The sequence below is a fragment of the Pleurodeles waltl genome, chromosome 2_1, assembly GCF_031143425.1.
Source record: "Pleurodeles waltl isolate 20211129_DDA chromosome 2_1, aPleWal1.hap1.20221129, whole genome shotgun sequence".
In the NCBI taxonomy this organism is placed as follows: Eukaryota; Metazoa; Chordata; class Amphibia; order Caudata; family Salamandridae; genus Pleurodeles; species Pleurodeles waltl.
The window spans coordinates 779863622-779877988 of NC_090438.1; the positions used below are offsets into that span (position 1 = coordinate 779863622).

Consider the following 14367-nt stretch of genomic DNA (forward strand, 5'->3'; position numbering starts at 1 on the left):
TTCCGGTGTTCTTTCCACAGCCAGATACCGTAGCTGAAAGGGCACTACATACATTAGATGTCAAAAGAGCATTAATGTATTACATTGACAGAACAAAGAACATCAGAAAGACTAAACAACTCTTTATTGCATTTCAAAAACCTCATGCAGGAAACCCAATTTCAAAACAAGGTATAGCCAGATGGATAGTTAAATGCATCCAAATCTGCTACCTTAAAGCTAAACGACAGCTGCCCATTACACCAAGGGCACACTCAACCAGAAAGAAAGGTGCTACCATGGCCTTTCTAGGAAACATCCCAATGCAAGAAATATGTAAGGCAGCCACATGGTCTACGCCTCACACATTCACCAAGCACTACTGTGTAGACGTGCTATCCGCACAACAAGCCACAGTAGGTCAAGCTGTATTAAGGACATTATTTCAGACTACTTCCACTCCTACAGGCTGATCCACCGCTTTTGGGGAAATAACTGCTTACTAGTCTATTGCAGAACATGCGTATCTACAGCGACAGATGCCATCGAACTGAAAATGTCACTTACCCAGTGTACATCTGTTCGTGGCATCAGTCGCAGTAGATTCGCATGTGCCCACCCGCCTCCCCGGGAGCCTGTAGCAGTTTGGAAGTTACCTTCAATTATTTATATATGTATCATCTCAACCTTAAATAAGTGCATACTTAGTCACTCCATTGCATGGGCACTATTACTACAATTCAACTCCTACCTCACCCTCTGCGGGGAAAAACAATCGAGGATGGAGTCGACGCCCATGCGCAATGGAGACAAAAGGAGGAGTCACTCGGTCCCGTGACTCGAAAGACTTCTTCGAAGAAAAACAACTTGTAACACTCCGGCCCAACACCAGATGGCGAGCTATTGCAGAACATGCGAATCTACTGCGACTGATGCCACGAACAGATGTACACTGGGTAAGTGACATTTTCATTACTTTACCTTCCCTAGGAACTGTGAAAATTGCACTGTGTCCACTTTTAAAACAGCTAAATGTGTTTTATGTAAAAAGTATATATGCTATTGTGATTATTCAAAGTTCCTAGAGTACTTACCTGCAATACCTTTCAAATGAGATATTACATGTAGAGTTTGAACCTGTGGTTCTTAAAATAAACTAAGAAAAGTTATTTTTCTATAACAAAAACCTATTGGCTTGGAATTGTCTCTGAGTGTGTGTTCCTCATTTATTGCCTGTGTGTATGTACAACAAATGCTTAACACTACTCCTTTGATAAGCCTACTGCTCGACCACACTACCACAAAATAGAGCATAAGTATTATCTCTTTTTGCCACTATCTTACCTCTAAGGGGAACCCTTGGACTCTGTGCATACTATTCCTTACTTTGAAATAGTGCATACAGAGCCAACTTCCTACAATTATAGATAACTAGTCATAGATATTTGCCTATGCTTTTCTGCCTCTTCCTCTCCTTTTTCTGGTTCGGAGGCTTTGGCAGATGTACTTCACATGCATCCTGGTGGCTCCCATATTTGCCTGCCAGCCATGGTTCACAACTCTACTCAGACTCTTTTTCGGCAAGACATGCTCCCTAAGAAACCAGATCTTCTCACGTAGAACCGTGGAGAAATCGGGCACCCAGACCCCAGGTCTCCCAACCTCTGGCTCCTGAGATCATAGAATGTGAGTGCCTCAATCTTCCACTTGAATGCATGAGCATTCTAAATGCGCATACACTTTCTACTCTAGCCTGCTATGTGGCCAGTTGAAAGAGATTTTTGTATTACTGTCACTCAAAAAATCTTGAACCTTTTGAAGTCGGTACAGGACGTTCTTTGTCTGGTACTTACTTCACTTGCAGGTTTCTGATGGAGTCATCACCTCCATACAACTACACCTGGCTCCTGTGGCTGCCTACCTTCAGAATAGACAACACATTTCTTTTCAAGATTGCAGTTAGTAAAGCTTTCATGGAGGGTCTTTAAAGGGTCAGTCCTCCTCTGGTTGCCTCCAGCATGCTATCTCAATGTTGTATTCACAAAACTAAGGCTCCTTACATTTGAGTCCCTCCACTCCTGCCCCTTCAGTACTTCTCCTGGAAGTGGCATCTTCGATTGGTATCGTTTTGCTCAGACATGTCAGTGAGCTACAGGCTTTAGCCATGGAAGACCCTTTCTTCCAAGTTCTCACCAACCCCATATTCCTCCCTAAGATGGTCACTCACTTCACCTTAATCCATAAAACTTCCTGTCTTTTTCCCACAGCTTGATTCAGTTATGGAATGGACTCACCATACTTTGGGCGTAAAACAAGCCCTCATGTGCTACCTGACAAAACCAAACAATTTAGGAAGACACAACAACTTTGTTGGCTTTGCCAAACCCCATGAAGGCAAGGCTTTATCCAAATCAGGCATTGTGAGATGGATTGATCTGTGCATCCAGACATGTTAGGCTAAAGCTAAGAGGATACTGCCCACTCCTCGTAGAGCCCACTCAACTTGGAAGAAAGGAGCCTCTATGGCCTTCCTGGGAAAATCCCGATTGCTAAGATATGCAGTGCAGCTATTTGGCCAACACCACACACTTTCACAAAACATTTTTTTGTGGATGTGCTAGCCTACCTACAAGCTAATGGTGGTCAAGAGGTACGCCATACACTTTAACATTATGCTACAACACCCATATGCTAGCTACTGCTTTTTGGGAGGCTTTACAGTCCATGCACAGCTTGTGTATCTACAGCTGCTCATGAACCGAATGGGTTGTTACTTAGTCTGCTAGCATCTGGTTGTGGCATGTAGTGCTGTAGGTTCACATGTGCCCACGTTGATCCTCCGCCGACTACGGCTATTGCAGTGTCCCTTCTCTTTTCCCTCTTTCGCATGGACATCTCTATACATCACTTTGCTTCACATTTCATTCTCACTCGCCACACATGAAAACAGTAACAATGAAGCTGATTACCGTGTGCATTACCAGCAAGAGGAGTTGCAGTACCTAGTGACTGATTCGAAGAAAAACAACTTGCACACATCCATGCATAACACTGGATGGCAGGAGTACTCACAGCATGTGAATATACAGCACTGTGTATATCAAACAGATGCTTAGAGGGTGATAGACATTTTTCTTTGTGTTCTGATGGTAAAAACACGAATTTGTCATTTTTACTGTGGAAAGTCTTAGTCACCCAGTTATGGAGTACAGTGCAACCAAAGTTGATAATACAAGATATCGAACAACTTGTTAGGTTCGGCCCAACTTGATTCTCAAGCTGAATTTCATGTAACAAGTTGCAGTGGGCAAAGTTGCCACTTTGTTTCCTTTGGTCCCCTGTGCCCATACTGTTGTACAAGTGGTCCAGTCAACACAATAGCTTTTTACTCTCTTGGGGAGATGTGCTAACAACTCCCAGAAAATAATTTAATAGGGGTCTATTCTGCAAGAACGTGTCATCTCCCTCCTACATGCAGCCATATAGTTGTTGGCCCAAAAGGGAACTTCGAAGGAGAAGTTGTGTTTGAAGGGCAAATGCATAAAATTTTGGAGAAGGTCTGCACCTTTGTTCAGGCAGATAGACTGACCCTAGTAACAGGAGAGAGGAAGCCATTTGCTAATCTGGTTTTTAAGGGGCATGTAGCCGTACTTCTGGGTTGGGCTAGGGAGCTCCACACCCCCAGGCACGGAGTCCAGCCATATTGGGAGGGGGCAGAATGGTGCATCCTGGGATGCCCAGATGCCACTTCGGGGTCATCAGGTGAGATGGAACCTGGTAGCCCATTGGCCACCAACTGCATCTGATCCTGAGGGCATTTTTTGAGCATATGTAGGGCACCCCAGATCTCAACTGGACTCAGGAAGGACTGACATATACTGCACCTTGGGACTAGCAGAGGCTGCACCATCGTGGATTGCACCTGCTGCATCTGGTGGCTAGCAAAGGGGAGGGGATGTTCCTGCTGGGTCCTGCTCAAGTAGTGTAGGACGTTGGCTCTGTATACACTATCTCAGTGAGAGATGGTGTGCACAGAGTCCAAGGGTCCCTCTTAGAGGTAAGATAGTGGCAAAATGAGATACGCTAATCCTCCATTTTGTGATAGGCTTATCAGAGGGTAGTTGTAGGAAGTTGGCTCTGTATGCACTATTTCAAAGTAAGGAATAGTATGCACAGAGGTCAAGGGTTCCCCTTAGAGGTAAGATAGTGGCAAAAAGAGATAATACTAATGCTCTATTTTGTGGTAGTGTGGTCGAGCAGTAGGCTTATCAAAGGAGTAGTGTTAAGCATTTGTTGTACATACACAAGCAATAAATGAGGAACACACACTCAAAGACAATTCCAGGCCAATAGGTTTTTGTATAGAAAAATATATTTTCTTAGTTTATTTTAAGAACCACAGGTTCTAGATTTACATGTAATACTTCAAATGAAAGGTATTGCAGGTAGGTACTTTGAATTAGAAAAATAGCATATACAGTTTTCACATAAATCACATATAGCTATTTTAATACTAGACACTTTGCAATTTTCAACAGTTCCTGGGGGGAGTAAGAGTTTGTTAGTTTTTGCAGGTAAGTAAACCACCTACGGGGTTCAAGTTTGGGTCCAAGGTAGCCCACCGTTGGGGGTTCAGAGCAACCCCAAAGTTACCACACCAGCAGCTCAGGGCCGGTCAGGTGCAGATGTCAAAGTGGTGCCCAAAACGCATAGGCAGGCTTCAATGGAGAAGGGGGTGCCCCGGTTCCAGTCTGCCAACAGGTAAGTAGCTGCGTCCTCTGGGGCAGACCAGGGGGGTTTTGTAGGGCACCGGTGGGGACACAAATCCACACAGAAAGTACACCCTCAGCAGCACGGGGCGGCCAGGTGCAGTGTGCAAACACGCTTCAGGTTTGTAATTGAAATCAATGGGAGACCAAGGGGTCTCTTCAGCGATGCAGGCAAGGGGGGGGGGGGTGGTTCCTCGGGGTAGCCACCACCTGGGCAAGGGAGAGGGCCTCCTGGGGGTCACTCCTGCACTGGAGTTCGGATCCTTCAGGTCCTGGGGGCTGCAGGTGCAGAGTCTTTACCAGGCGTCAGGATCTGAGGAGCAGGCAGTCGCGGTCAGGGGGAGCCTCTGGATTCTCACGGTCTCGCAGTCGCCGGGGAGTCCTCCCTGAAGTTGTTGTTCTCCACAAGTCGAGCCGGGTGCAGAGTAGCAAGTCTCACGCTTCCGGCGGGAAACGCAAGTTGGTTTAAAGTTGCTCATTTGTTACAAAGTTGCAGTCTTGGGTGAACAGAGCCGCTGTCCTCAAGAGTTCTTGGTCCTTCTAGAGCAGGGCAGTCCTCTGGGGATTCAGAGGTCGCTGGTCCCTGGGGAAAGCGTCGCTGGAGCAGTGTTTTTAGAAGGGGGGAGACAGGCCGGTAGAGCTGGGGCCAAAGCAGTTGGTGTCTCCGTCTTCTCTGCAGGGTTTTTCAGCTTAGCAGTCCTCTTCTTCTTAGGTTGCAGGAATCTGAGTTCCTAGGTTCTGGGGAGCCCTTAAATACTAAATTTAAGGGCGTGTTTAGGTCTGGGGGGGTAGTAGCCAATGGCTACTAGCCCTGAGGGTGGGTACATCCTCTTTGTGCCTCCTCCCAAGGGGAGGGGGTCACATTCCTATCCCTATTGGGGGAATCCTCATCTGCAAGATGGAGGATTTCTAAAAAAGTCAGTCACCTCAGCTCAGGGCACCTTAGGGGCTGTCCTGACTGGCCAGTGACTCCTCCTTCTTTTTCTCATTATCTCCCCTGGCCTTGCCGCCAAAAGTGGGGCCATGGCCGGAGGGGGCGGGCAACTCCACTAGCTGGAGTGCCCTGTGGTGCTGTAACAAAGGGGGTGAGCCTTTGAGGCTCACCACCAGGTGTTAGTTCCTGCAGGTGGAGGTGTGAAGCACCTCCACCCAGTACAGGCTTTACTAGCCACAGAGTAACAAAGGCACTCTCCCCATGTGGCCAGCAACATGTCTCTAGTGTGGCAGGCTGCTAAAACCAGTCAGCCTACACGGATAGTCGGTTAAGGTTTCAGGGGGCACCTCTAAGGTGCCCTCTGGGGTGTATGTTACAATAAAATGTACACTGGCATCAGTGTGCATTTATTGTGCTGAGAAGTTTGATACCAAACTTCCCAGTTGTCAGTGTAGCCATTATGGTGCTGTGGAGTTCTTTTTTGACAGACTCCCAGACCATATACTCTTATGGCTACCCTGCACTTACAATGTCTAAGGTTTTGCTTAGCCATTGTAGGGGCATAGTGCTCATGCACTTATGCCCTCACCTATGCTATAGTGCACCCTGCCTTAGGGCTGTAAGGCCTGCTAGAGGGGTGACTTATCTATACTGCATAGGCAGTGTGAGGTTGGCATGGCACCCTGAGGGGAGTGCCATGTCGACTTACTCGTTTTGTCCTCACCAGCACACACAAGCTGTGAGGCAGTGTGCATGTGCTGAGGGAGGGGTCCCCAGGGTGGCTAAAGACATGCTGCAGCCCTTAGAGACCTTCCCTGGCATCAGGGCCCTTAGCCAGCGGTACCAGTCACAAGGGACTTATCAGAGTGCCAGGGCTGTGCCAATTGTGGAGACAAAGGTACAGTTTAGGGAAAGAACACTGGTGCTGTGTGGCCTGGTTAGCGGGGTCCCAGCACACTTTCAATCAAAACTTAGCATCTGCAAAGGCAAAAAGTTAGGGGGTAACCATGCCAATGAGGCATTTCCTTACAGGAGGGCTACGAGGTAGTACGTCTAGGACCTTATGATCCAGCATTGAACCTGGCAAAGCCTTCTCTACCCCCCATGGCACCACCTCCTACCACAAGGTTAATATTCAAAGGGCAGCATATTTCCACAAGCTAGACCTTCAATCTAGGAAGAATAGGACTACTTAGTGCAAACTCTCTCTCACTTAACATTCCCCCCCCCCCCCCCCCCCCCCCCATTCTGCAACCCAGTTCCTGCTTCAAGGCATGCTCAATACAACACACGGAAGAGTTCAAGAAACCTGTAAAAGCCCATACATCACTGGCCAGCTCCCCCAGACTCATTAGTGGTCCATGCTGAATGTAAAAGAGCAAATGCCCAGGGTATCGAGGATGTCGTTGCCCCTGGACAAGGAAAGCAAAAAATATGATGCAGCGTGGAAGAGTGGCAGCAGAATCTGCAACCTGTTGGCGTCTTGACAATTCCACCGAAGTCTTGGCAAGGTATGATCATGCCCAGTGGGATGAGATGAGAACTTATGCAACATCTCTCAGATCAATATAAACGGAGAGCTCAGGAAATAGGTTAAGCCCTCTTGAGGCAAACACTGCTGCAACACGGGCTAACTCAAGCATCCTTATGAGGAAACATGCCTGGCTTCTACTCTGGATTTAAACCAGAAGTTCTTAAGCATCTGTTCAACTTGCCATCTGATGGAGAGCATCTTTTCGGCTCAAGTTGATCAGATGCTGGAGAAAATAAAAAAAAATGCCAACACCGCCAAAGCAATTGGAGCTTTGCAATCTCCATCCCCACAGACTAATTTTTATTGCCTAGTTTAGCAGAGGTTCCAGCATCCCTTTCTCAGAGGCGCACACCTCTTCTCAGAGGCAGCAACTGCACATTCAAACTACCAGGGGTGCTTAAGAGGATCATAAAGAGCGGATAAAATACGCAGAGCTAAGGGTGGGGCTGCTTACCCTGGTGCCCCTACCAGACAACGACTCGCTCCCCCAACCTCACTCCACATACAACACCTGTTGGGGGAAGACCAATGGGTTTCTACCACAGTGGTGCAACATCACATCCGACCAGTGGGTCTTTCCTATTGTGGAACATAGGTATTGCCTGGAACGTACTGCAACACCACCAGATATGCCACCAAAACCTCACTCCCTTTCCTCTCAACATTTGGTCCTTCCTAAAAGAGGAAGTAAAAGCTCTGTCACAAAAAACAGCCATTGACCTAGTGCCCTGTCACTACAGAAAAAAGGGGTTGTACTCACTGTATTTTCGTAACGTCAAAAAGGGTGTTTCTCAAGGCCTATCCTCAACCTGCGGCTTCTCAACAGGTACATCAAATCAGAGCATTTCCTCATGGTTATTCTCCAAGGTGTCACACTCACCCCAGCTGTCCAAGTTGGAACAGAGCATTTGGCAATGGACAACATACCACAAAGTACACTTTTCCGAAGTATCTACTGGGAGCGAACAACGACTTTGCAGACCTTCACAGCAAAAATTCAACAACAAGTCCATGAGTGGGAACTCCACCCTCAAGTCCTACTCCCATACTTCAAATTCGAGGTTTCCCTACATAGACCTTTTCACAATTGCCGTAAGTGCACAGGCTTCGCCTCTTGATCTCCGTATGCTTTTTTTGCTTTTCCCACTACTTCCATATGTGATCATGGAACTAGAGCAGACCTCCTTCACGCTAATTTTAGTAGCTCCCACATGGGTCTGACAACCCTGGTTCACTGCCCTCCTCAAGATCTCTGTAGTCCCCCATCAGAAGTTCCCCTACAAACGGAACAGTCTCACGCAACATCAGGGAACTCCAAGGCATCCCAATGCAAATCAACTCAAGCTAGCAATCTCGCTGCTGAAATATTAGTTTGGGTACCTTAATGTATCCCTTGAGTGCATGGAGATCCTCCGGGAAGACTGTCGCCCCACCTCTAGAGGCCTCTAATGCAGCAGAGTGGAAGAGATTTGAACACTATTTTCTCCCTAAACAGAGCAATCATCTAAAACCACAAGTACAGGACATTGTCTCCTACCTTCTTGTCCTGTAATGCTAGCTTTCTTGTCTATCCCCTTACATTTAGCGGCAGTGGAGGCATACCTACCTACAGAACATGGAACACTCCTCCCTTTTCAGGTTCCCTGTAATCAAGGCTTTCAGGATTGAAGTCTTGCCTCCCAGACTACCGCCAATACCATCCTGAAATCTCAGTACAGTTCAAGATTAATGGGGCTCCCTTTTGAGCCCCTTCATTCTTGTTGTTGCAATTCGTGTCATGCCAAGGTAGCCTTCTTTGTCGCTATTAGTTCTTAGATGGGTGAGATTCAAGCGTTAACCTTAGAATAACCCTTTTTTTGAAGAACATTCTGGCACAGCAGTTCTTTCAACTAACCGAAAGTTCCTACCTAACGTGATACCTTGTTTTCACCTTAATCGAGCCATAGAAACCACCAATTTTCTTTCCAAATCCAACCACAGTAGAAGAATGGGTACTTAATACATTAGATGTTAAAAGAGCCCTTATATACTATATAGTCAGGACACAAACTTTACTTAAAACTCTGCATTTATTTGTAGCCTTCTCTAAACCTTATAGAGTGACTTATGTTTAAAAGCAGGGAATTGCGCGCTGGCTAGTTGGTGTATCAAAACATGCTGTGCCAAAGCCAAAAATCAGCTCATATCACCGCCATGGCCACACACTAGTAGGAAAAAAACAGTTTAAATGGCTTTTTATATAGTATTCCAATTTCAGACATTTGTAAGGACTGCTATTTGGCCCATTCCACACTTTTACGAAACTGTGTGGACATACTAGCAAAACAGGCCCAGGTGGGACAAGCTGTTGTACGTACACTTTTCCAGTGTTCTACAACATCCTCTAGCTAGCCAGAACCTTACAGAGGGAAACTGTGTTATCGCCTGTGCACAGCATGTGTATCTACAGCTACACATGCCACAGACAGAATGTTACCCTGTAGACATCTGTTCGTAGCATGAAGTGCTGTAGATTCGCATGTGCCACCTTCCTCCCCAGAAACCCTGGGTTGTTGCAGATACCTTTATTCCCTTTTTTTCTCCATCTCTTGTTACATGAACATACTTATGCTTCACTTAACTATTTTTCTATCCTACAACCGCTCAGCGGGAAAACAATCTATGGAGCCAATGGTCATGAGCAATACTGCGTAAGGAAAGTCACTAACTACACTGTGTGGCTCAAAATGCTTTCTTCGAACAATAACAAGTTAAGCACAGCGTGTGAATCTACAGCACTACATGCCACAAACAGATGCCTATAGGGTAAGTATCATATTCCTTTCTGTTTAATATACTGAGTTTTCATATAAAAATGTGTCTCATTGCAGGATGCAGATGTACCAGAATTGCCCAACATCGCCTTGCCAATCTGCACTGCTTCCTTGCCCAGCTTCAGCTTTGGCTCTATTTCCAAGACAACTTCTTCGCCATCTATTGTTGTTACAAAACCAGCACACAGTATGGTAATTGTGTATTTATTATACATGTGGTTTATTTGCTGTGCTTTCTACATACAATCCCATTACATAGTCTCACCCTGCACCTTGTTGCTACCTCTCAGTACCTTGCTGCCATTGATGTTGCTGCTAAGCAAAATATTGAAAAGCATTTAGAGGAATTGGTATATCATAACTTCAGACTAAACATTCTCAAAAGCCAGCAGAGTTAAGCCACATTCCCAGCAATATGTCATACAGATATGCAGCTTTAAGTGTTGGTGTGGGGTGTGTTTGAGGTGAGCAATTGTAAACATACGTAAACAATTATTTAAGCACAATTTCGAAATTATGCAGTAAATGTTTGCTTTGACAAAGCATCACACTACAGTTTCGCTTCAGACACGATTTATAGTATGTAAATGGTACCAGATTATTTTTAATTGTAGCCTGTTTAATGGTGCTTTAACTTCCCCATGTTTTTCTATTTATGTGGTCAAAGACCGGTTTTATTATAATCCATCAGGAAGGATCTGGACTTTGGTTCTAAAATGTGCCTTCAAGTCACGCTGGTCCTGGGCACCTCAGTGCACTCTGCTTCTAAGCTGCTTCCATTTTTAGTGTGATTCTTGAAGCTTTTAGTGGAAGTTGTCATCCAGCATTCCTTCCTGAAAGCATGACATTTTCTAAGCTTAAAGGTCTCTCCTTTTTTTTTTCTCGACCGTAATTGTGTTAAATTGTTGTTCACTTACTCTAATCCTGACAAGTTTGAATCAGTTCATTGTTCTTAATAGTAATACGAGTTACCCCTTTATGGGGAAAAGTTGGCTCATTGTTGCCTGGGGATATCGCCTAAGTAGACCTTCCCACTGCTCCCATCATGAGGAAGGTTGTCCAGTTATGACCCTTTGCCCAGTCCAATTATGCCACATAATTCTTTGAGCAAGGGCTTGATTGCTAATGGCTGGGATTTAAGGCATGTCATTGGTCTGAACACCTCCCATCTTCAGGATCATCCCATACAGTTGAAAATACCTACCACATATCTGGATGGAAAACACTAAAGATCATATTTTCTCCTCCAGAACTTTGGAAGCCCATTTTGAGTGCTTCAAAATGAATGATAATGGTGGGGTCCTTTAGAAGGGTAAAATTGATTTTCCTAGTTTGCTCATCTTTCAGATCTAAATGGTCTTTGCAGCACCATAATGAATACAGATACCACCTCAAACAGTTGTTTGCTATTACTTACTCATGACTATTCCACACTTTATTAGAAAAAATACACATGGCATGCTCCTTTCTTAATATCTGTTAGAAAAGGTGGTCCGTTTTGAAATGTGCTTAATATGCTTATTAAAGCAACACGTCAACCACTCTCCCTCAAGATAGTAATTTGAGTGCAGTTGTCCAGTTACCTGAAAATGACCAAGATTCTGTGCACCAGAATGCAAACATATTCACCACAGCGACACGTCTCTCGTCACCATCAGTGACTTTTTCAAGGCTAATAGTACAGGAAGAATAAGTACTCATGAGGATGCGTAATGTACAGTGTCCAAGGATAAAAAAAATATATATATATATTTATTTATATTTTTATTTTTTTATTTTTACCGTGAACGCCACACTGCCATTCAACTTCTGTCCCACGGGTAGAGACTTAACAAGGACTCTACAGAGTGCATTATTCACTATTTGGGATTGTGTGTACTTTGAAGACTGTCCTTAGCTTGACCATCTTCTATAAAAATCACACACCTAAAACTATTTTCAACACAGGCTTCACTATATATGTCTTTGCCAACTATTACTTTCCAGCGTGACTTTCTTCTGGTATTTCATACTAAACATCTCACTATGGATTATCTATCTTCAGGAGTACATTACACTTCCTCATAAGTCTTTGTTCTTTGTGTACTATTACCCTTGAAAAAGTCATGGATAGTGACATAACATGTTCGCTGTTGTGATTGCGTATGCATTTTTGAGCACAAAATCTTCTGCGTTTCAGTAAACTCATTTATTGGACCCATTCCTATGAATCATTACTTTCATTACTTTATAGACTTGTGTCACTACTTTTGGACTTAAATTTGAGTGCTATGCAATTTTCTGCATTCTAGATTTTCCAAGATAGCTACGTTGAGTGTGTTTGAAATCCCTTACCTAGGTATTCCTCACCTTACATAAGTGAGACTGCACAGGCAAACTGCAAGCAAATCAATTATTGGATCAGGATGAAGAAATTGTGCCCAGGCATACACTAACCACACACAGGGTTAGTCTTGGAATATAGGAATGTACACCATTTAGACGTACACCTATAAGTTTTTTTGTCTCCAATCTTTTCTGTAGTGAAAGCTACTTCTGATCAGTGAAAATCATTGTGAGCTACCAGGGCTAAACAAATCATGCGTTATTACCAGACACCGCCACACCCAGCTTCTTTGACTTCAAGTCTAATAGCCATAGAGCCAGATACTATGGTTTGAACAAAATACTTTGACTAGGGTCACTCTGACAAGGCTGCCAAGTGTGTTCAGTGAGAGCGTGGTCTTTGGGGATGTAATGATGATAACAAAGTAAAATAAACACAGCCTTCCCTTAACTTTAAATGGAAAAATGTAATATTGTGTTTATTTAAAAGTGAACTCCAGGTTGTGAGCTACTGTGAGGGGGGTTTGGGAGCTACTGCTACCTCGAGATCTACTGGTTGGAGACACCTGGTCTAGAACGCTATGACTATCAAAACTTTCAGACTTTACCTAGACAAGTATAGAATGTCAAATACTTGTTGGCACATGATTTACACATTTTAAAAGTACTTCTATAAACTGACAACATCTGTTGTTCTGGATGCAAAACCCACTGGGTTAAATAGGAGCTGTTCCTCATTTTAAACTTGATGCATGTTTTTTAAGGGCCCATCTGCTGTGCCTCGGGTCATAAATGGTGATCAAACTTAGTAGAGTCAGTAGTTTCTTTCAAGACTTATGACCCTTTCATATGAGTAGAGCTGTAATAATGAGGTCTGTGATGTCCAAAGGCTAGTGATTCAGAAAGTTACTTTAGAACTGATGCTTGACAAGGCTCCACAGCTAAGTTAATTATTTTCATAATGTATACATTTATGATAGTTTCTTCCCTTTTAGGTCCATGTGCTTGAAGTTGGGAAGAGACGTGAAGACTTGAGATAATGTACTTTATCGAATGTTGGGGATTATTCCCTCGCATATTTTATGGTTTACCTGTTTATCGAAAATATTTTTGCATACACAGCCCACCAGCATATTCAGAGGTGCTCGTAGGGTAGCCCTAAACACAGAAAGGTGATCCAGAAGGTGAAATACATTTAATAGGTCCCCTTCGTTGCCCTCATCTAACATTACTCTCCTGTCAGGAAAAGCATAACAAGATGCCAATCCACTTCAAGGCGGAGGGTTCATTTGTGTTTGGCATTCTTAATCTCTCCATTGCCAGGAAGCTGCAGATTCTGTATAACCATTCCAAGGATATGAATGTTGATTTATTGCATGGTGCTGTAGTTTTTGCACCGAGGAGGCTATGCTCACATGTTTTAGTGGTTTTGGTTTAAATAATGAATTGAATTTTGACGTTCTTGCTGGATTACACACAGCCACTGAGACAATAGAAAACCATTCAAAGCTTGTCTTTTATTAATTAGCAAATTATTCAATAATATATTTTACATCTTTGCTTCATGTTTTGCTGCAGTTAGCTGCTTAAGAAGGCATCACTGACACTTGTTTTACTTCTAACATTCTGCAGGTGCCACCAACTAGTTCATTAAATAGTAGTCCTGTGTTCACATTTTCATCTCCAATTGTGAAGTCTAAGGAGACAGAGGCACCAGCTCTGGGTTCACCTGTAAGTAGATGACCATCCCAAACATTTCAGTACAAGGAAACCTTTATTGTGTATTGTATTTGACATTTCCGAAATGATTTAGGAAAAAACACAGTACCTTGCTACATTGCTGTTTTTTTTATTCTTCCTCACAGATTGGCTTTACGTTTAGTATTCCTAGTGTGAAATCTGCAGATCCATCCGTTGCACTTAAGAAACCTGCATCAATGATAGTTAGCCCAGGTAGGTGGCATTTCCTGTGTCATTGTATGACGTTTTGATAACCTCCCAGAGTTGTTGCCT

At 44.0% G+C, this 14367-nt stretch overlaps 1 protein-coding gene across 6 annotated transcripts in view; it reads left to right on the forward strand.

Annotated features, from left to right (window-relative positions):
- NUP153 (nucleoporin 153) overlaps window positions 1-14367 on the forward strand; it is a 630217-nt gene that overhangs the window by 409164 nt on the left and 206686 nt on the right. For all 6 annotated transcript variants that reach the window (XM_069218389.1, XM_069218381.1, XM_069218361.1 and 3 more), the window contains 3 exons: window positions 10087-10221; window positions 13987-14085; window positions 14220-14307. In XM_069218389.1, coding sequence (XP_069074490.1) covers window positions 10087-10221; window positions 13987-14085; window positions 14220-14307 — 322 coding nt within the window. The remainder of the gene's footprint in view (window positions 1-10086; window positions 10222-13986; window positions 14086-14219; window positions 14308-14367) is intronic.